This window comes from Anabrus simplex, chromosome 1 (assembly GCF_040414725.1).
Source record: "Anabrus simplex isolate iqAnaSimp1 chromosome 1, ASM4041472v1, whole genome shotgun sequence".
In the NCBI taxonomy this organism is placed as follows: domain Eukaryota; kingdom Metazoa; phylum Arthropoda; class Insecta; order Orthoptera; family Tettigoniidae; genus Anabrus; species Anabrus simplex.
The window spans coordinates 971,746,726-971,771,295 of NC_090265.1; the positions used below are offsets into that span (position 1 = coordinate 971,746,726).

The 24,570-nt window shown below is 39.3% G+C and overlaps 1 protein-coding gene across 1 annotated transcript in view; it reads right to left on the reverse strand.

Moving 5' to 3' along the window:
- The window catches only part of LOC136857649 (transcription factor SOX-9-like), a 202,900-nt gene that overhangs the window by 101,595 nt on the left and 76,735 nt on the right, over positions 1 to 24,570 (reverse strand). The window contains exon 2 of the mRNA XM_067136473.2: positions 9,828 to 9,974. Within this exon, the coding sequence (XP_066992574.2) occupies positions 9,828 to 9,974 (147 nt within the window). The remainder of the gene's footprint in view (positions 1 to 9,827; positions 9,975 to 24,570) is intronic.

A 24,570-nucleotide genomic window follows, 5' to 3' on the forward strand; every position in this document is an offset into this window, starting at 1 on the left:
CAGGAATTAAATCTGGTACTCATTTTTGGTGTAGGCTGAGTGAACCCCAGGGCCATATGCACCTCCGGAAGTGGAAATCTCGTTTCTTAAATTTTACGACTTCCTGACGGGGATTCGAACCCACGTCCTTCCGGGCGAACCGAGCACGCCTTTACCGCCTCGGCCAGGCAGCCCCTATTTGTAAAGTTATTATTATTATTATTATTATTATTATTATGTTCCTGATCTAGAGTAATTTTTGGTTAAACTACATCTCACACTGAGTAAATACCACAACATATCTGCTACAATTGCTAATTGAAGACTGCCTGTCAAGCGGAGCAGATATAGTTGTACTGCAGACTCATGCTCAAGTTTTCCACGGCTAATATTAACGTTTGGTTTAATATACGACACCTAAAATATAATGTCATTCCAGAATATGTAAATATGTATACGAGGAACAAACACAGCGAAAGTGCCAAATGAAGTGTTAGTGCTGTAAACAAATTCTGAGTATCGAGTGATGTGAAATTTGGTATAATCGCCGTGATGCTCTTTCATTTTATTTCTATTTACTGCAGGCATAACTAACTATCAAACTGTGCCCAGTAGAATGAAATGTGGTAGATTATAGATGTAGGGAAAAAACTTCTACGTATCCAACTATAGACATGAAAAGAAAACAAAGAGACGTTTATATACTTATAAACAGTACACAGTCATATATTTTATTCGCTTAAGCTTAACAATAGGTTGCATAACTTTCCTAATATTTATTTTACTAAAATTCAATTCTTTGAAATGTACAAGATTTAACCCCCAAATTCTGATATACCAAACCTAGAAAGATTCATTGCGTACACAGGTACTCATTTTATCCGTAACCATGACCAAACATGAAAAGTTACAGTAAGTGCACAGCAATCATCCAGGCAGCTATGAATAGACGGAAATCGTGTAATTACAATAGTACCGGTAATGAATATAGCAAATTGAAGAACAAAATCAGTGATAACGATCTCATACTTATCAAGCTGATAAAGGGAATTCTTGTATAAGTTTGGAGAAGAGTGACTATGTCTAGAAAGTTGAAGTGTAATCTCCTCCTACCACTTCAGGCTATTTCATAATAACCCATTATGTCAAGTATTATTAAGATATAAAATCTATAGATAGTAATGTAAATTATCTCCTAAGCGACCGAGAAAAGAAATCCATAGTGTTTTTGAATCCTAATCCTCCACGATTATATGGTCAGCTAACACTACACGAACCTGGAATATCCACCAGATCAGTGGTATCAAATTCAGGAACTCCCTCAGCAAAACTAACCCACAGTGTGAATAATTTGAGTACAATCTTCCGAGAGAAAACTCATTTTGAACCTAAACACAGCTTCAAAACGCCGTAGAACTCATTTATAAATTACAGAATATCCTAGCCCCGCTTTCCAATAAACTAGTGTATTATGATGTTAGGAACCTATTTACGAATATTCAAATATCCCAAACCCTATCTCTTTCTGAGAACATCATCTAGATGTCTAAAATGCATTCGATGGAAAAAGTGGTTTTGTGTGACAATTTTATAACCATACAACTTTTTAACTGGACAATACCACGAGCAACCTGACTGTCTTTCCATGGGACAACCCCTGTTGCATCTTGCTGAGATATTTATGGACAATTTCGAGATAAATCTTTTCTCGTCAGCACGCCCTCTCATTAAAGATATTGTTCACTGGTTTCGTTACGTTGATGATATAATCTGCTTGTATAAAGGCACCAACCGTCAACTTGAGAAACTACTTCAGTTACTTACTGAGGTCCCCCTTTAGTCACCTCTTATAACGGATAGGGGATACCGTGGGGGATGAAGAAGTACTATGGAGCGATACCTGTCATGCTTTTCTGGTTTTGGAGCCTTCTTGTGGACGATGTTTGCAATTAGATTGTGACATGATAGCCTTTGGTAATGAAGCTCACGTGTTCAATTGGGAAATCAATCCAACCATCGGAATGGTCCTGTCAGCTGTGATTTGATCTGTAGTCTCTGATCATTGCTGTCATGTTCTGCATTCATCTGATATGCTAAAGGTGTCCTTCGTAAAATACCTGTACCGCGCGAGTTAGCCGTGCGGTTAGGGGCGCGCAGCTGTGAGCTTGCATAATGGGTTCAAGCTCCACTGTCGGCAGCCCTGAATATGACTTTCCGTGGTTTCCCATTTTCGCACCAGGCAAATGCTGGGGGCTATAATCCAACGGTCGCTTCCTTTCCATTCCTAGGCCTTTCCTACCCCATCCTCGCCATAAGACCTATCTGTGTCGGTGCGACGTAAAGCAAATTGTGAAAAAGAAAAAACCTGTGGTAATATTTGGAGCACAGTACTATGCCCGCAGGTTTTCTCGAGCTCTCGGCTGCGTAGTTCCCACTCGAAACGCTTCAATCAGCTTCGTACACAGAGCTTGCAACACGTAAGTGTGGAATGCGCTTTGACCGCCCCGACACCTCGTGATTCTACTAAAAAGCTTCCAGTCTCGGCATGCTTACCACGCTAGAGCGTTTTGTTCTGATGATAATTGTTTTCAATGGTTCCTTTAAACTGATTTAGTGAATTAGAAGCGTTTATACGAACACGACAATCTTATACATCATTCTGGAATAAAACTCTTTCCTGCATAAGTAGTAGCTAGTTTTGTAGACTTAAGGAGCGAGAACATGAACGGATCTATTTTTTTTTTTCAAAGTAACAGCATTCTGCCACTTTGGCTATTATTTATCTAACTTCACTGCGGCTGTACGAGTACCATTCCGAGGAATTCGGTGGTCCTGAGGTGCATATAATGCGGTTGGTGTCGCGTCAGCCTCATGTGTGATGCTTCACTACCTATGTGGGCTTGTTTAAGTTTTTAGAGATGTGATAGAAGAAGGACCAACAAATATTAGTCTCATAGAGAATGATAACAACACAATAATAATAAAAATTAACCAAAACGCGTAAATTATGTTCCCGGGGAACTTTAATCGTGTACTGCCCCATTAGTTATCTACACATCAAGGGATAAAAGTAGAGTTTTATCCTTGTAGGAGAAATACTGACCCTCGAGCGTGTTCTCCCAAAACGATGAAGCTCTACTTGATCCCTTAATATCTATAATATTTTATGCTCTTATGCATTGTCATTTTAAATTAACTGAAATTTCAATATTTCCATGGGTTTTGGTATCATTGCAACAGTTACTAAAACAACTTATTCTTTGTAAATGACTTCTAATGTTTATATAGTAATTCCTTTGATGAAAAACGGAAATTATTGATCTGATGTACTGTATGAAGCAAAAGGACCAGTCTCTAAATTAATGCCACAAAAGTGAAAACAAATGAAATTTAACCCACTATGCCGTTGTAAAATGTTACTCCCTCGGAGATTAAAGTGCTTTTAATCCCTCGAGAATTAGAGTGCTGCTTTATCAACGCAAAGCCAACGATTAATATAACATTTTACAACACATCCTTCATCAGTGGACATACTCAAACCTTGCTTAATAACTGTAAAGGAGCTCAAAAAATGAATGAGCACATATTATTGAATAATTTCCTCGCAAGTACACTTTTATCAGGAACACTTGAGCCTATAGATATAATATTTGTTGTGGGTATTTAAAGAGTTTGTATCTACGTGGGAGGTGAATTATATTTGATATTTTTACATTTTTGATATTTTGAATTATATTTTCGTTAAAATGAAAACTGATCTAATATTAAATGCGAGGAGCATACAGTACCATTCACTCACGGTTTTTTTTAGTGACTATGCATTTGTTGATTGAAGAATTAGTCTATGGTATATCATGTACCTTAGGTCCGTTTAATTAAGAGGTCGCTGATACAGACAGTGTTGCCTTTCCTCCAAGAAACATGTTTTAGGGTAGAGAGACAGTTGAATTGCTTTTCCCAACAGGACACATGAGGTTCATTATCAGAGTTCATTTTAGAAATATGCTAAGAACGATGTGCAGGACAGTCCACGTTATCTGTTATACATTTACATCGGAGTATGAGGAATTTTTTGCACTGACAACAGTTTTAATGTATTGTGATGCACACCCCTGTGTGAAATGTAACAATCTAAAACTCTGGTTGGAATGCCCCTACCGCGCAAAATTGACTATTGTACAAGTAATATCGCCGGTCCTGCGTTCTAGGGGTAGCGTGCCTGCCTGTCACCCGGAGGCCCCGGGTTCGATTTCCAGCCAAGACAGGGAGTTTTACCTGGACCTGAGAGTTGGTTCGAGGTCCACTAGGCCCACGTGATTAAAACTGAGGAGGTATCTGACGGCGAGATGGCGACCCCGGTCTAGAAAACCAACAAAGACGGCCGAGAGGATTCGTTGCACAGACCATGGGTCACCTCGTAATCCGCAGGCGTTCGGGCTGAGCAGCGGTCGCTTGGTAGGCCAAGGCTCGTCAGGACTCTAGTGCCATCGTGTTTCGTTTTTACAAGCAACATCAAATAATGATTTTCGGTCTGAATGGTATATGTGTCGATGGTCAGTATCTCCCCGAGAAGATTGTCTCAGTTATTTTTCCAGGCCTAAGGACAGTGTCGGACACAAAAGGACTAAAAGTAGGGTTCCAGGCTCTTGTATCTAAAATGATTAGCTAATTATGCCTTTATTAACTGGTAACAAATTTCTTCAGCTTATACCGGTTATTTCTAGGGTCGGTGGAGTCACCCAGGCTCATATTAGTTTTTTTTTTTTTACGTCGCACCGACACAGATAGGTCTTATGGAAGGAAGCGGCCGTGGCCTTAATTAGGGTACAGCCCCAGCATTTGCCTGGTGTGAAAATGGGAAACCACGGAAAACCATCTTCAGGGCTGCCGACGATTCGAACCCACTATCTCCCGGATGCAAGCTCACAGCTGCGCACCCCTAACCGCACGACCAACTCGCTCGGCCATTTTAGTTTTAGCCAGGTGTTTAACGCTGGGTGCCCTTCCTGATGGCACGTTATTTTTGAAATGGAAAAGTCAACCTAGGATCGACCGGGATTTGAACCTTAGCCTTTCGGGTGGAAGCTAGCGGCTAAGCCACTTAGCTTATCACGCCCCCCACTTTATAAATTGGCAAATTAAATTATATTCTTTCTTACATCGATACGTACATAATAATAATAATAATAATAATAATAATAATAATAATAATAATAATAATAATAATGTTATTGGCTTTACGTACCACTTACTACGTTTTTACGGTTTTCGGAGACGCCGAGGTGCCGGAATTTACTCCCGAAGTTCTTTTACGTGCCGGTAAATCTACCGACACGAGGCTGACGCATTTGAGCACCATCAAATATCACCGGACTGACTCATAATCGAACCTGCCACGTTTGGGTCAGAAAGCCAGCGTCTCAACTGTCTGAGCCACTCAGCCCGGCGACACGTATAGAAAAGACTCACTGTACATACAGCTATATTAAGCACTTTGGTCTGCCAGGACAACTTCTGCACAGCCAGATGACCAGCAGAGTGGTGATGGTGGTGATTATTTTTTTAAGAAGAAGTACAACTGGGCAACTATTCTCTATTAACACTAATCGGAGGGAAAAAATGGAAGTGGTACGACACTTCGAAAATTGAAGGCATCGGCCAAAGGAAGACAAGGTCCACGAAAGGCATGTAAAAGATAAGACTCCCGTCGGGGTCGGAGGAGAGAAAAAGTGGTTGGATACAAAGTGAGAAGCTGGGAACAAGTAAGCGGAATCACTGCTAGGACTTACGTGAAGGCCCCATGGTCGCCACGCCACGCTCCCAAATTAAGAGTCCCTGGGGATCCTCATAGTCGCCTGTAACGACAGGCAGGGAATACCGTGGACGTTATTCATTGCAGTGCTATCTTGTTAGCGTTACGACTCAGTAGCATTGCTTAGTTTCCTTGACTGGAACCACTGTCTCTCATATCAGAAAGATCCTTATTTGACCTCACGAGGCTGAGTGAATCCCATTCGAACCCTTAGCCGGGGATTGATTCGTTGGAAAAGCCAGGAATAGAACCCAGGAGCAATCAGTAAGAGACAGACACGCTACCCCAACAATCTAGAAATGCCGCGCTGAGACGTTCGGACGGTGGAACGTTGGCCCTCTGAGCTCAAGCTGGTGAGTTCGATACGAACTCAGTTCGTTGGTATTTGACAGTGCTCAAATATGTCAGTTTCGCACCGATTAGATTTACCAGCATGTAAAACAATTCCAGTGGGATACAATTCCGGCACATTATTATTATTATTATTATTATTATATTATTATTATTATTATTATTATTATTATTATTATTACCTCCGTGGCTCAGACGGCAGCGCGTCGGCCTCTCACCGCTGGATACCGTGGTTCAAATCCCGGTCACTCCATGTGAGATTTGTGCTGGACAAAGCGGAGGCAGGACAGGTTTTTCTCCGGGTACTCCGGTTTTCCCTGTCATCTTTCATTCCAGCAACACTCTCCATTATCATTTCATAGCATTTATCACTCATTAATAAATCATCTTGGGAGTGGCGACCCCATTATAATAACAGCCTATATATGTTTCATTCATCACATCCCTGACCCGGTCAATGACTGGAAAACAGGTTGTAGGTTTTCATTTTCATTATTATTATTATTATTATTATTATTATTATTATTATTATTATTATTATTATTATTATTATTATTATTATTATTATTCCTACTTTTTTGAACAAGTTGCCCTCAGAATTGTCACACTTGAAAACAAAATAAAAACTAAAAAAACATGTGAAACTATGGATCATAGATAATTCAATTACAGTTTAAATATTTGTTCATGAATGAAAAATGTACCAAAGACCTATCTATTTGGAATGATACTTTCAGGAATTGAGAAAAACTCACACCACAGGACAAAATTACAATGCTAATGTAAATGTCAAAACCTTATTAATTAAACAGTAAGGATTGCAACAATGTATACAAACGTGAAACAACTTCATCGACAGATAAGCACATCACGTGTTTTGCAGGTGTAAATAATTGCAAAGATAATATATAATATCCTATTGCATATTTGCAAATGTATTTTAGATAAGTTATAAATAAAAAGGTAAAAAATAAGATTATTATTCTTATTATTATTATTATTATTATTATTATTATTATTATTATTATTATTATTATTATTATTATTATTATTATTATTATTGCAGTACAGATAGCTCGCAGGTAATACGTTAGTTGTAAGATAAATGATGCATTCTTGTTTTGGAACACAATCCGCGCGTCCATGTTTAACCTTTGGCTCTCCTTCATCAAATTAGATCTTCAGAACACATCTTTGCATAAGCAACTCCCCTGATAAGTTCAACAAATTTAATGAAGTGTTTTTTACCGTTGGGACGCAAATTTAATTCAAGTAAATGAACAAGCCAGTAATATTCTTATCTGCTGAAGGACTCGGTGTTTTTTTTTCCCTGTGATTTATTAAACTGAACGCTTAGCCGAAATGTGCAGACGAAAATACCTCCACTTTGTGTGGTCTTCTCGCAAAATTAACGAGTAATTCGTACATGAACTTTGTTCCCTGACAGAAGTTATTTAAGTCATAAATCTTAGATTAAGCAATGATAACGTTTTCTAAGTTTCGTAAGAATACTGAGGCCAGCTTTCCATTCAAAACGTAGACTATAGTCGTTGACCACTCCATCTTCTAACTTCAGGGGTGTTTCATATTTAAATGAGTGTATACCGTTACCGAAGAAACTAATAAACTAGTTGAGTGCTCGATTTCACCAAAACCGAGCAAGTGGCTGTATGTTTTGGGTCATGTAGCTATCAGCTTATATTCGGAGATAGTGGGTCCGAACCCCACTGTCCGCAGCCCTGAAGTTAGTTTACCGTGGTTTCCCATTTTCACACCAGTCTATACTTTAATTTATTAAGGACACAGTCACGACCTTCAAAGTACAAGCCTATTCCTAACCTGTCCGCGCTGAAAAAACATTAAGTAAAGAAAGAACAGAAAATAAAGAAAGGAAGAAAGAAAGAAGGAAAGGAAAAACACGTATTAAATAACAAATTAATTGGTGCACTCGAAGAAACTAACCTTTTGCTTATCATTTGTATGTTGTTTATTTTAATTCTCAAATCCTTTGTATATTACATTTTACTTTCTTCTCAGTTTATCATACTATCATCATTATTTCTTGGTTTGTCTTTACCAATAAATGAAAGGGTACCTGTAATTGGGTTGTCTGATGACCATTAGCAGTAAATGGACCACTGAACAGGAAATAATAATAATAATAATAATAATAATAATAATAATAATAATAATAATAATAATCAGAAGCAGAAGAAGAAGAATATGCCTAATAATAAAGAAAATATGTGTGTTTATTTATTTCGTAGAGCCTCCGTGGATCAGACGGCACCGCGCCGGCCTCTTACCGCTGCGTTCCGTGGTTCAAATCCCGGTCAGTCCCTATGAGACTTGTGCTGGACAAAGCGGTTTTTCTTCGTGTGCTCTGTTTTTTCCAGTGATCATTCATTCCAGCAACACTCTTCACTATCATTTCATTTCACGATGATTGCTCCAGAGGAACGCGACAGGCTTCGGCAGTCGGTATGTTTCCTATCCTGGCCGCTAGATGCGGTCTTCATTCATTCCATTCCTGACCCGGTCAAATGACTGGAAACAGGCTGTGGATTTTCATTTTTAGTTGTTTGGTTTGGCAAGATTAAGGCCATTAGGCCCCCTCTTCCATCTAACCAGAAAACACAATATTTATATCACAGAATTTAACTGGCATAGACTACAAATGAGACATCTTACAACAAAAGTAATACAGTATTCTGATATAAAAATAAGAAAATATTAAGTGAATGGCGTCGGCGGTTGCAAAGTGGGCTTCGACTGATCCGGGAAACGGAGAGGGACTGGTCCCCACCGTCGGCTGTCCTGAGAATCGTTTTCCGTGGTTTCCCATTCTCCTGCACTAAGGCGAATGCCGGGACAGTTCCCAGTATAGACCACGGCCGCCAACCCTCTCACCTTCTTCGCACATCTCCTTCACCTTAACAAATCTCCTGGCCTGAGAGACGGCGTTAACGTTTAGGAGGCCCGCCTTCCCCTTCAGGGAAGGAGTGAAAACATTTTAGCAGTAGTAGTAAGTGCATGGTAACGATCTACATAGTTAATACATGACTATAGTGTTTACAAAATATTAACCTACCTAATTTCTATCCAAATAAATCCCTAATAATTATCCTTAATAATAAGATTATTTTGTGTACAATGTACTACATCTTGAATATAGGCTAATCTACAATATTAACATAACATACGAATAATAATAATAATAATAATAATAATAATAATAATAATAATAATAATAATAATAATAATAATAATAATTGACCGGCAGCGTTGAGTAATTGTTTGACATTCTATGACCAAGGATGGTGGATTGAATTTGAATACTCACGGTTTGCATGCGAAAGTTATTAAATGAAACAGAGGTGCGTCATTTGATTTTTGATATATTAAAAAGTTATTTAGAGCAAAATTCTGCCATTTGGTATCTGAAAATGTGTATCAATATTGTTGGGCCGTTAAGCATAATACAATTACATTCACAGTTCTTATTCCATAATTAGTATACTTGTACATATGCAATTAAATTCTTCTTCTTATTATTATTATTATTATTCTTTCCGATTATCTTTCTTTTCAGTATTCATGACTATGTAACCATAAACAATTTTATTCCTTTCCCTGAACACGATGTGATTATATGTAGCATATTCAGAGGGCAATAAGTACTCACCGCCACAGTTTCCCCAGGGTCTTACTCAGCTCGGCGTTGTGTAGCTGAGGATACTGATCTGCTAACTTCCGTCGAGCTGCTTGAGCCCACACCATGAAAGCGTTCATCGGACGCTTTACATGGAGCTTTCTTTTGTCTGAAGAAGCTCTGAAAATAAGAGAAATATATTTTGAAACAGAATCCTATTACAATTATTTTACAAGTTAAATATTTAAATATTCTTTGGCACCCTTAGGGTACTTGAAATTCAGACGTGGTGTATGCATTGGTGGGGAGGAGATATTTGAGGGAAAGGCTGAAGTTCACATCAGAGATGAGTGTAAGCACGAAAAATATTCCAATATCCTACCTGTTTAACATATTATTGATGCAGTAGTTTCGAAATCTGAAGACTTACAAAAACCATCTCATATGAGATCTCTTTATGCAGCTCATTTGTAAACATGATAAATAAATTATAGTCTATAATTATATATATATGTCCGGCTCCATGGCTAAATGGTTAGCTTGCTGGCCTTTGGTAACGGGGGTCCCGGGTTCGATTCCCGGCAGGGTCGGGAATTTTAACCATAGTTGGCTAATTCCCCTGCCACGGGAATTGGGTGCATGTGTCGCCTTCATCATAATTTCATCCTCATCACGGCGCGCAGGCCGCTATTGGCGTCAAATCATAAGACCTGCACCAGGCCTCTCCGGAGGCCACACGCCATTATTATATATATTAAATTTATTTATGATCAGAACTGTTTTATCCATGTTCCAAGTTTCTTTCTAAAATTCCATAGGAGATGTAATTTGATATGAACTACTGTGTTTGTTAATGGCGTCTTTTAAAAGTTTATGTTCAGTAAAGCTCCAAACTTGATTACCATCAATATTTTAATGATTTTTTAACAGTAATAACTCTCAGGATAATTCTAAGCACGTTAAAATAAGCAGAATGTTAAATAGAGGTCCGATGACCTAGATGTTAGGCCCCTTTAAACAACAAGCATCATCAAATACAATCGACATACTCTAAACATATAGTTGCGCAGTTTGCCATAGTATACTTCTGTATATTTTGTTTTTATTTACTGATGTGAGATATTACGTTCCCTACACAGATAAGTCTACTGCCTTCGTGTTCAGAAACTGCGTAGTATGATGTGCTTACGTGATGTGCGTGATAATGTGTGTAGCTGCAGGAGCTTTGGGGTACGTGTTTTAGAATCTTCTTGAAATATTCATGGAGAATTTCAATTAAAATATTCTTCTTCGTTTTCCGTGCCCGTTCCCGATGTTGTCTGCCATCGTGGCTATTTTTGATTCATCGAACTCAATTTTCAAGAACTGAGCGGAGTTCAAATTACACCATTCTTTCTAGTTCGCCAACCAGGACAATCTTCTTCTTATCGAGTCCTCTTATACCGTCTTCTTTTCCCTGTATTATGACTTGTAGAAGCCGATAACTTTTTCGTCATTCCTCATAATTTGTCCAAAATATTCAACTTTTTAAACAAGCATCATCAATTGAGGTGCACATGGGAAGGAGGAGAAGAAGGTAATGATCTATTGGAGCTGACAGTTCATTCTACGACGAACCTCATCATTTCTAATGTGGTCGATCGTGAAGTTCCACAAGTACACCCATATTTCAAAAGCTGTACCTGCGCAAAGAGTTCACGTTTTAACATCATATAAAAAAGTCGAGTATCTCACTATCCTTACCTTCAGGTCTAGCGAAAACAGCTCTAGCTCTCTCAAACAAACATCTGATTTTGAAGCCCCCGAAATTGATGTGAACCAGAATCGAACCACTAAACTAGCTAGTCTTATCAAAGAACGCGGATACATGCACTAGACCATTGGCGTGGATTTCGTATTCATCCTAAGTTAATTGCATACAAAGTATTTTGTGCGGCTTCTTGTACATAAAAAAGTTAACCAAACACGGGATGGTTACATTAAGGAGTATCCTCTTCATATAGTGTAGAAAGTCGATACTGTGTCTAGAGGGAGCACATTACTTGAATTTTTGAAAATGAATTACAATACATGTCTATGGTTTCACGGTGAATTTTTTTCTTAAATCACAGATTTTAGTTTCAGGAATACATTAAGTATTCTATGCAGATCACTGCCGCATCACGTTTGTAACGTGCATAGTACATGTGTCGGGAACTTTTGCATCCATTCAGTGAATGTCATTGCTTTATTAAAGCATCTAAATGTTTTTCAAGTCATAATTAATAAGCAAGACAAACCCTAGCGATGTATCTAATTTTAGTTTCCATACGGCCAGCAGCAACAGGCACGGATATTACTGAAGGATGTTGACAGAGGTTCTTTCAACTACATTTTGAAGTACAAAGTATTTCAAACAGTTTTATTTTAATGATTGAATATTTTACGTGTCATTCTTTAATATTTATGTTCATCTCGCTCAGAAGAAAATTTAGTTCTACGTTATACAGACCAATATAACGCTTTCTGTATATGCAGCAGTTATAAGTTAGTGTAAGTTATATAACGGTTAGAACGATTCACTTATTCTTGTTTGAAAGTCAAATACTCTGTCAAAGCTCCTCATTTCAAAATATACGGTACATGAAACTTTACATGCAGTCTGTCAAGTAGGCCTTTTCTATTTTCTTCTTTCATCGATACTCACCACCCTCATGAAGCGATCACGGAGAAACAAGTAGAAAAAATGAGTGATTCCGTTCCATGAATTAGCGAAGGTACCGAATTACCCTACAGCGCTAGCATGTCCAATGTTGCGCCGTCTCTTGTGAAATTGCAGCTTGCAGTTTTACCCTTTGGACCATAAAGTTGCAGAATACCCACAACTAAGAATGGAATGTGTTCTGATAGCACCATTACCCGCAAATTGACTTTTAATATCTAGTTCAGGAACCGACATCTGTGGCTCGGTTGGTTAGTCGCTTTGTCGTTTCAATCCTGGTTGAAATTTGTGCCAGTGGGTTCTGGCACGTTAAGTAACTTAAACGGAACAAATATAGATATTGCTGCCTCTTTTTAAACCTATAAAATTTGAAGGGACGTAAACAAAGGATATATATTTATTATTATTATTATTATTATTATTATTATTATTATTATTATTATCATTATTATACGTTTTTAGATACAAATCCTTGATAAAATATTCTGTTCAGTATAGGACTTCAGTCATAAATGGATAGTTACAGAAATATCTGTATTTCTGCAGGGAGTAATACAGAAGGATTTCGATGATCAGTTAGGAAAATCGAATTAGTTGAACGTCATATTCAAGGGAAAATATCAGCGGTATGAGGCATATTCAAGACTACGACGAATCATTGTCAGGTTAATTGGAGCAATATTCTTGAATCTATTTCCTCATTTACTAAGAAGCGCTGTGATTCACTTGGTGAAGTGTGTTTCGTGTGTTATCAAGGCGACCGATATTCAGCGATGAAGATCACAATTGAAACACCTTCAATAATGACTCTAACTATAATTCGTGGGGGGAATACATTTGTGCTGAAGAGGAGTATGAATTTCGCCATAGCACCTGAATGAAAGATGGTGGTGGGGATGGTTATTGTTTAAAGGAGATTTATTTTACCTAGCATTTGACAAAAAGTCAAGTAGCAATACATAACCACAACAATACACAAAACTATACAAAGACATCTAGATTAGTTATATAACCTATTCCATCAACTCAGAGAATTAGAGGAGGTGAAGCGTTATCTGATCCTGTACTGATTAAGAGGGGATCATCGCAGGGTTGTATTTACGTTTTCTTATGTACATGAATGATATGAATATAGAATTGGAATTACAGATGAGGCTATTTGTGGATGATGATATACTGTACTTACAACTTGACTCTTAATCCCATTTACATTCATAACATTGTCTGCTGTCCATCTCACAACATTGTTTAATTACTGTGTTGATGGGGTGATATTATCTTATGGGGAACTCCGTAAGTAGCTAGGTGTTAATATAAGGAATGATCTTCATACGGGCAATCATATGAACGAGGTTCTTAAGAAAGGTGACAGATCTCTTCACATGGTTATGAGAGTTTTTAGGGGTTGTAGTAAGGTTGTAAAGGAGGGCGTATAAGTCTCTGGTAAGACCGCAGTTAGAGTATGGCTCCATTGTATGGGACCCTCACCAGGACTACTTGATACCAGTAATGAAAAAAAGTCAATGGAACGTAGAACGGTTTGTTGTGGGCGATTTCCGACAAAGGAGTAGCGTTATGAAAATGTTGCAAAACTTTGGGCTTGGAAGACTTGGCAGTAAGGAGGCTATGTTGTATTTTTCGAGCTGTCAGTGGAGAGTTTTGGCGTGGAATGATATTAGTAGACGCATAAGCTTGAGTGGAGCTTTTAAAAGTAAGAAAGATAATCTTATGAAGATAAAGTTGGAATCAAAAGGACAAATTGGAGGAGGAATAAGGGATTGGAATATAATAACCAAGAGAAAAGTTCGATACATTTCTAAGTTGTTTGAAAATGTTTAAGGAAAAGCTAGGTAAGCTACTGATAGGGAATTTGCCACCTAAATGCAGATCATTGGATCATGCATTGATTGAGGACAAATCAGGTTCAATACAGCAGCGAGTGGAATTCATTTAAGAGAGCATGAGATCGTCTTAGCTCCTGAACGAAATGTGGTGGTGGGGATGGTTATTGTTTAAAAGAGATTTATTTTATTTAGCATTTGACACAAGTTGCAATACGTAACCACAAGAATATACAAAATTATACAAAGACATCTAGATTAGTTATGTGATCTATTCCATTAACCTTCACAGTCAGAAAATCATTAAATTGCCCATGATAAGCTCGGTTTAGCACTCTCCCACTATGTGTTGATCTCCACGCTTTTTGGCATCATAATCACATTCTGACGGATGTGACCTCCGACATTTTCAAGGACAGTTTTATAGCCAGTACTGATTTCACGAGTTAAGGATGTTGAAGTTATCTTTTAAAGAGTTTCCCTAGTGGAAATGGATGCCTACAAATCAATCCATTAACCATCTCTCTATATGGACAAAACATCATCTTCGTCGAGTCTTTGAAGGACCTTGGAGAAATGCAAGGTAGAGTCTTCCACCATCCGTAATCTCGGCACCTGAGGTAGAGTTGTTAGCTCTTTGTCCGACCGAGGAATTAAGCTGTTACTCATTTTTGGTGTCGGCTGAGTTAACCTCAGGGCGATGAGTCTCTCCAGAGGTGGAAATCTCCTTTTCATATTTTTCGACTTCCTAACCGAAATCGAAACCACGCCTTTCCCACCAAGACTAGGAGCCCCTCTCCATAATATAGACTACACCATTTAATATTGGCATTTCGTAATTACCCACAATATTCCAGTATTCTGGCAGAAGAACATTCTTTCGTTTTAGGCTAACGGATGGAGTGTGACTTACAACAAGCAAAAACAGGCAGCCAAAATGTGGGGGTTGGTCGTATTGCTCCACTAGCAATACCCTTATCATAAAACTACCGAAAAGAGCAGGGAAACAATATGACTACGACAAGTATATCAAGACGAGTTATCTGACCTATTTATAACGAATGTTGCGGAGCAGCATGGGTCCTCTAGTTATTATTATTATTATTTATTCTCACTTCACTTTGCACACTCAAACACTAAACAAACTGAGTTGCGAGACGAAGCCAGAACAGATAGTCCCCAAAGGCTCTCCTCCTTCCCGCGCAGATGTCCAGCCACCGCTCCGGTTCAAAGATAACTGGATGACCCAGTAGACAATGACTTCATTTGTGACGAAGTTAAGGCTCAAGATCGTAGTACATCACCAAATGCATCACCTTTGTCTTCTCACAAAGCCGGCCGCGGTTCGAGTCCAGGATTTTAAAAATTCGAATTCGGTTCGAATTCCAGGTAAATCTGGAAGTCCCGCGGCTATGATCACTATATCAACATTGACGTGAATATGAAAGTTTTTTCTTAATGTTAATCATATAATGAGAAAGAAGTTCGACTTTTCGGAGTTGAAGGTATCGGATAAAGCCAGGGTAGAACCTCGGAAGACGAAAAAATTAAAAGACTTCCTAGGTCTCGCAAACCTTATACCGCCGGTATTGATTTATAAATGGAGTTAAGTAGGAGAGGTCGGATCAAATTGAGGAGCCTTGCACAGGAAAGTGGAAACAATACAGCGACTCAGGAGCACGTACTATGCAACCAAGTGAATGCCCTCGCTCGCTTGCTTGCTTGGAGTATCCAAAATAATCATTTTGTCCGTGTAGTGGTGATGGTGCTTGTAATTTTTTTAAATGAAGAGTACAAGTAGGCAACTGTAACCTTCTTACCCTAATCAGACGTTAGAAAATGAAGACGTCTGACCCTTCAAAAGAGAAGGGCCATGAAGGACGTGAAAATGAAAATTATATAGGTCTCGGGGACGGAAAAAATATAACACGGGGGGGGGGGAGAGATTAAAATAAAAATTAATTGGATGGTGTCTGGAATTTCAAAATTGATCCTAAGTATATTTGCGCTGCTGAATCCAAAACTTCTGCCCATTTTGTTCCAGCAGCTCTGTTTTTTAATATATATTGTTAATTTTGTGATAATGTACTCAATTATTTCCCGCCAACGTTCGTTTATTGTTTCTACACATTATACATCTGCATGTGTAAATTAAATGTCTGGAATGTTTTATTTGCTTGAAGATATGAATGGCTTCATAACGAAGAAAATTTATTAACAACCCTGGTGTTCCTCGTTACACTTGTGGAGAGTATACGTTCTCTCAGTGGAGCCAAGTTATAACAGACTTTGTGAAAATTGCTAGTTGCTTTACGTCGCACCGACTCAGATAGGTCTTATGGCGACGATGGGACAGGATAGGGCTAGGAGTGTGAAGGAATCGGCCGTGGCCTTAATTAAGGTACAGCCCCAGCATTTGCCTGGTGTGAAAATGGGAAACCACGGAAAACCATTTTCAGGGCTGCCGATAGTGGGGTTCGAACCTACTATCTCCCGAATACTGGATACTGGCCGCACTTAAGCGACTGCAGCTATCGAGCTCGGTACTTTGTGAAAAGAGCCTATTTTGAGCCTATGTGTAAAATGTGTAGAGAGTGCCTGCGACAGTGGACAAATGCGCAAAGGAAGAGCATGAAATTTGGTATTCTGATAGTATCGCATGAACAGAGCAACCACACTGATAAATGTTCTTTTTGTTTAGTAAATATGTAGGGCATCAACGGGAAAAACCGGAGTCAGTGACAGTATCTTCATTTAGCCCGTAATACTGCGCATTCAGAGTAGATACCGTGTCCAACTTACTCTACCCTTCCTGAGCTTTGTGAAGCGACAGATGAATCGAATAGTGATGGGGAACATGATAGTGATTATCAAAGGACCTTCTCTCATAAAGGTTTCAGTCAGACTGAATTCAATGATCTGATTAGTGAACAAGAAACGGATGAAAACTGACTTACAATTAATAAATTTTGTAGCAATAGTCCTTGTTAGATTAACAAAGTACAGGTGTTTCTATGGCCGGCCCCGTAGTGTAGGAGTAGCGTGCCTACCTCTTACCCGGAGGCCCCGGGTTCGATTACCGGCCACGTCAGGGATTTTTACCTGGACCTGAGGGCTGGTTCGAGGTACACTCAGACTACGTGATTAGAATTGAGGAGCTATCTGACGGTGAGATAGCGGCCCCGGTCTAGAAAGCCAAGAATAACGACCGAGAGGATTCGTCGTGCTGACCACACGACACCTCGTAATCTGCAGGCCTTCGGGCTGAGCAGCGGTCGTTTGGTAGGCTAAGGCCCTTCAAGGGCTGTCGTGCCATGTGGTTTTGATTTTTGGTGTTTCTATGTCTATGTTGTAGGCTTAATTTAATAACCTAATATGCCATAACATGAGGAGAGAGCTGATTTGCAAAACACTAATACCATTCTCAAAATCTGCGACGCAATAACACACCAAGAAGGGACTAAGACACCAAAAAATCGTGCTCCTCACCGTAATTAAGGGAGGTTAGATAGGTAGGATGAAATTTACGAGCCTGAATCAAGTAACTGGAAGCAATATCAAACTGAGTCAGAGGCCCCGTAGTCACCAACCCACGCTCTCAAGTTAGGAGCCCCTAAGGGTCTCTGTTTTATTAACCCTTACGACAGACCCTGTACAGTCGGTGCGCTCACAACGTGTCCACATTCTTGACGAAGTAATCAGAACTTCCACGTATTGCGGCAGGCGATCATCAACATCCTTATCGGCCAGAGGATACAGAGGATCTTGAATGGACGTGACCGCGAGGTCACACTAAATGACTTCTCTTTACACTGCCGACTAGTGCTGCCAGTCAGCTTGGCTGTATGAAAGGGAGACGAACAATATTTAACGAAGGGAGATCAATGGTGTGTATTTTGTTGGAGCATACATGGGCGGAGCATGTGTAAAGTGAGCTCTAGCTCGTTAACTTAACGTATTCAACAGCACTTGCAAAGCAGAGGTATGTTCTCATTGTTTTAAAATATCCAATGACTGTGGCTGTTCACTACTCTGAGCGATCAGTCGGTTAACTGATTGAAATTTAATCTCACCCTTTTACATCGACCGAATGATAACTTAATTTCCTATTTCTTTTCTCATCTCTCATTATTCCGTGGCAACGAACGACTTCCCAGACTTTCCATATACCATGTATTATACCCAAGAAACATAATTTACAAACACCATCTATTGCAAACCATCCACTTTATGGTCCGTATCCATAAATTAATCAATAAATTAGCATAGAAATTGTTCCACCTAATCAATACTTTTTATTTTGCCTTTGACACATTTGATTTGAATTCGTACATGTTTCGTTCAGACGGACTAAACATCATCAGCTACACTTTTTTGATTTAGGAAGAAATTCGTAAACGCTTAGGGAAATATTATTCTATGTGAATCTTAAAACAATCTCTAACATATTAAAAATATAAAGGTTGAACCTTTGAAAACGTGGGCGGTGCTGAGGAGGGAAAGGCGGGGAAGGGGGGAGGTAGGTTAAGAACTTAAAAAATCAAACCCCATGGCATTACAGCCCTTAAAGGGCCTTGGCTTACGAAGCGACCGCTGCTCAGCCCCAAGACCTGCAGATTATGAGGTGTCGTGTGGCCGTTATTGACTTTCTAGACCGGGTTAAGAACTTAGTTATGTCTATTTTGGTTAAAACGTTTAGCTAATGAGCATTTATAAAACATGTTATAATTGATGACTAACTGATGATGTTTTGTCAATCTAAACGAAACAATTTACTACTTGTAAATACTTTTTTTTTTTTTTTTTTGCTAGTTGCTTTCCGTCGCACCGACACAGATAGGTCTTATGGCGACGATGGGACAGGAAAGGCCTAGGAATGAGAAGGAAGCGGCCGTGGCCTTAATTAAGGTACAGCCACAACATTTGCCTGGTGTGAAAATGGGAAACCACGGAAAACCATCTTCATGGCTGCCGACAGTGGGGTTCGAGCCCACTATCTCCCGGATGCGAACTCACAGCTGCGCGCTCCTAACCGGACGGCCAACTCGCCCGGTGTAAATAAAATTTGCCAAAGGTAAATAAAAAGTACTGATTAGGTGAAACAATTTCTCTGCTTGATGTGTTGAACATCTAGTCAGGAAGTAAGTTTCCACGATTTAAAGCTTTGGCATTGGTAAAGTATTTCATATAATAGTCGGAAAGTAAATTTTCACGATGTAAAACTTTTAAATTGGCGAAGTATTTCATATATAAGAGTTTCACTAATGGCAGGCATTTCTACCAAGCATTTCATGAATGGAGTCTTAACTTCTTCAGATCCTCAGGTAGTGATTTTAAAACTCACAAATGATGTAAAATAATTTTCATATCAGTATTTTGATTTTTTAACTTACAGCATTTCTGATCGTGGAAGAAGAATTTTAATATGTACATTTAATATATGAATATAAAGATTATGTACAAAAATTAATGTTCACTTATTTTTGAAAAATATATTTCCAAATTATTTTATACGACTAGCGTTTACACATAATAAATTTTAACAAAATGAACCACTGGAAAGGAAGTGAGAGGTAAATAGTGAACGTGGCAACCGTCGGAAACATTTTCATTTACAGTAAGCGCCACTCTGTGGTAGTGTATGAAAACAGGGTCCTTATGCCGTGAAAGGAAGAAAAAGGACATAACGTGTTGTGGTATTTTAAATAAGAAAAATAAATGTCGAAACATTCTAAAGATCGCATGGGGTTAATGCAGAATAAACTAAATTTCTCCAACTTGTGTTGTATCACTTCACTTTACACTCCTGGGGAGGGTAAAATTTTTAGTATAAAAAATTTATAGCCGTATTTTTTCTTTTTGAAATTCGACTGGAAGAAGAGAGCTGTTGACCGGACATACGTCTAGAACTTACGTAGTTTTAAACAAAAGTGTGTAGGGTAACTCTTTCACCAGAAGACGAAGATATACATATGGTATATAGTTTATAGTAGATACAGCCTTCAATAATTCTCAGAAGTTGAAGAGGTTAGCACATTAGAGGATGGTGTAGTGAATTGATGTGATTACAACTGAGCAATATTTATAATTTTTCGGGGTAAGACAACTGACTGAACCGAGCGAGTAGGCTTTACGGTTCGGATTCCGTAGCTGTGTGCTTACATTCGGGGATGGTGGATTAGAATACCACGATCGGCAGCCCTGAAGATGGTTTTCCGTGGTTTCGAATTTTCATATCAATCAAATGCTGAGGTTGTAACGTAAAAAAGGCCACGACTGCTGTCCTATTCTAGAACTGCCGTAAACTTAAACATATGTTAGTGCGACGTTAAAAAATAGATAGAAGAAGAGATTGGCAATATTGCACTTAATGTTTCCGCTGTATGTATGTATGTTCAGTCTTCAGCCCTAAGGCTGGTTGGATCCTCAACAGCTTTGCCATCAGCTGTCATAGATGGCCTAGGTATCACTGAAGAGGTGTACTAGGGAAATGAGGAGTGAGGTAGTTTCCCGTTGCTTTCCTTACCGAGCCAGAAGTTGCTATTACATATCAGTCTGCCAAGCCCACTGAAATTCATGCACCAACCGACCCTATCAGCAACATTTTCACACCATTCATAGTAGGGACTGTCTGCAGAAGGAATGGCATTACTGGCATCGCTCATACCTCAGTCACTTTTATATTGTCAAAGCCAAGGATAAGACAGAGACAGATCAATGAAAGTAACAAAATTTCTCTAGCCTATACCAGAAGACATAGCGCACTGTAAACACTAGGTCCTGCCAGCAAAGGCATAATATGTTTCCCCTATCAACAGCGAGTTTGAGGTTCGGACGTACAGGCCTTCCAGCTCATACGAGCTTCATTATCGGCTGATGTAGGACATAACCCTGGGAGTGTCTAGCTCAAACGACAGTGTTGTCGACTATGTGATAGTCTTCTTGGAAGTATCTACCAGAAAAGCCCGTAGTGAATGCATCTACTGTGACAATGATTTATGATTATTTCGTATTGCAGCAATAATAAAGTTGTCATATCCGTTGATAACAATTCTTCTAATGCATCATTTAATATCATATTTCGTAACAAAAACAAATTTTCCAGATTGTGTCATCCTTTATCATTAATTACTTTGTACTTCTTTGTTTTTGTTTCAAATGTATTCATTTACTAGCCTTCGTACCAGTTGCCGAAGGGCGCGTATAGCCACTGAGGACCTTGGCTTGCCAGCACGTGGTCAGCGTGACGAAACAGCTCCTCAGTTAAGCTCACGAGGATGAGTGAAACTCGTTCCAGCCCTTTGTGCAGGATTGAAATCATTGAACTGGCCAAGAACCGAACCTCGGGCATCCGGGTAGGAGGCATACGCGTCACCCATATACACAGTTCAAGAAAATTAGGGGAACATGTATTTGAACGTATGCCATGCTCCACAAAGCAATACCTCACACCAACTAAACCTTTATTCTTTACCGTTCAAGTATACAAAAGAACATCAATGGAATCGCGTTCATTTTCAGAACACAAACGGAAATGTCCAACTAGGGGTGAAAGCAAAGTGATAACAGTCCTCCAGAATGGATTTTTATCATTGTTGGAGAGCTTCAGTATGGTGTATGTCCTTCACAAGCATTTGTCGCAGCTTGGCACCTAAGTGGCATGCTCCGTATAAGTCGAAGGAGGTCACGTTGAGGTATCAGGTCCCATTCTTCAACGAGAGCCTGCTCCAGGTCCTGGAGAGTCTGTGGTGGAATAGGACACCCAAGAACACTTCTGTCAAGCCTTTCAAACACACACTCGATGGAATTAAGGTCTGGACTCACTGATGGCCATTCCATCTCATGAATGTCCAGTTCTCGCAAGACAGCTCTGGTGATGCGCGCTACATGAGCCCTGGTATTGTCGTGCACGAGTACGAATTCAGGGCCAACACCGTATGCAGCAACTAGCACATGCTGTAGCAGTATTTGCTCGATGTACCCCGCAGCGGTAAGATTGCCACGGACGACGACAAGATCCGTACGGCCATCAATACTGATGCCAACCTACACCATCACAGAACGTTGTCCGAATCGGTCGCCTTCCTGGACAACATTTGGCATGAACTGCTCACCACGGTGTCTCCATTCACTTTGACGTCCATCACGCTGTGTCAGGTAAAATCTGGACTCGTCTGTGAACAACACAGGTCCCCATTGGGGAAGTTGCCCGTTGACGTGGGTACGGGCAAACAGAAGGCGAGCTGCGCGATATTGCTGCGTTAAACGGGGCACTCGAACAGGACGTCTGGGTCGTAAGGACACTTCTCTTAACCTGTTCCTTACTATCTGGTCAGACACCGTGACTCCAGTGACCCTCCTGAGGTCTTGTTGCAGTTCTCGGACAGTTGCTGAACGACGCCGCAACGCACAGATGGTCAGATGTCGGTCATCCTGTGGGGTTTTCATGCGTTCACGACCTTGTCCAACCCTTCTTGTCTCATTGTAGCGATTCCACAAGCGGTGAATAACTGACGGAGAGACAGCGAGATCCACAGCAACACGACGAAAAGTCCATCCTTCCTGGATCAAAGTGACGGCCCTTGCGACTTGAACCTCGTTATGATGTCTCATGGGATGTGCTGCTTGACGTACCACGTGCTCAAATGACCGCAGTAGTCTGACTACCCCGCAACGACACACGGACGCACCGCTATTCACTTTGTTTTGAGGGGTAACCTTCCAGTTCAATGCATGGCTACGCCTGCAGATGGAGTATAACTTCAATTTGACATACCCTGAGTAGCTAAGGTCTCAAGGTATGCTGTACGACCATTGGAACCACATCTACCAAATTAACGTTCACATTCCAGACGTTACAAAACACGTTCCCCTAATTACTTTTTTGAACTATGTATTATGGGGATGACGATGTGCTGATTATTTGTGTTAAAAATGTCTTCATCTAGAGATTTTCTTTCGGGAATACAAAAAGTAATTAAAAATAGCAGCAGTCGTTCTCAGACGAGATTCACTGGTCTAAATAAATAATCCAAGTTTTCACAATTATTACAGTCAGTTCAGTACCTCGTAATTCAGTCACAAATACTGAAGCAGGCCTTGACATCCAAATAACGGTTAAGTCTATGACAGCGATTCCTCGACTCGAGCGTACTCTGTATCTCTCCTCCATTATTACCCTTACACGAAGTCTGACATTCATAATGAACCATCTATTCTCCATAATACTTTTGAAAATCGTATGTTAAATAAGAAAATTCAAGAACTAATAGCTCACGTTTGTAGCTGAAAGTCATTTAACGTAAATCACTTGAGTAAAAAATGTCTAATATCGTAAATATCGTACAAAATCCACAGTTCTAGCCCTGCATGCAAACAACTCAATGTTGAAGGTATCCTAGGGATGAAGTATGAGAATATCGTCGCTGCGGAGACAAAACTTCCTAGGTTACGCTATTAATTCACCGAGGGAGTTTAACTCTACGCCCAGTCGCTTTAAACACCAAGAATTAATATGGAACTCATTTCTGGTATAGAATCAGAAGGCTCCTTTCCTAATGGACACCCTAGATGTCGAGATAAGCTTCTGTGGTCAAGAAGTACCGTTTATTAATATATATTTCAGCTGTCTGTGATGAATGTTCGGACCAACTACAAGAAGGACGACTTGACCACTGTAAGTTAAAGACGTAAAATTATAACACAATTCATTTGTGACCTTTTGCGAATTCAATATGTCTGGACTAGGACAGTAATCAAAATAACAACATTTACCGGTAATGCTATATTATTATTATTATTATTATTATTATTATTATTATTATTATTATTATTATTATTATTATTATTATTATTATTATTATTATTATTATTATTATTATTAAGTCCCTCGTTCAGCAAAGTACAATTCTGTAACATCAGAAATTCGAATTAAATTATTAGGTATAAAGACACCAATCAAGAAGGTACCTTCCCAGGTAAAAAATAATCGTGGTAATATATAACATTTATAAAAATGATAGTTTTGTGAGTTTAAGAAATGGTAAAAACAAAATCTTTGTTTACACCATGAAATGCGAATATTTGGCGTATGGATATAGTCACGTTTCTCATAGTGATGAATTACTCACAAAGTACTGTATAAGGAAAAGAAACAGGATTATCAAACCATTTAGTGTTGGACTAGCAAGTCATAATAATGTTGATAATAACGGCATACAGTTTTGTCCCACTT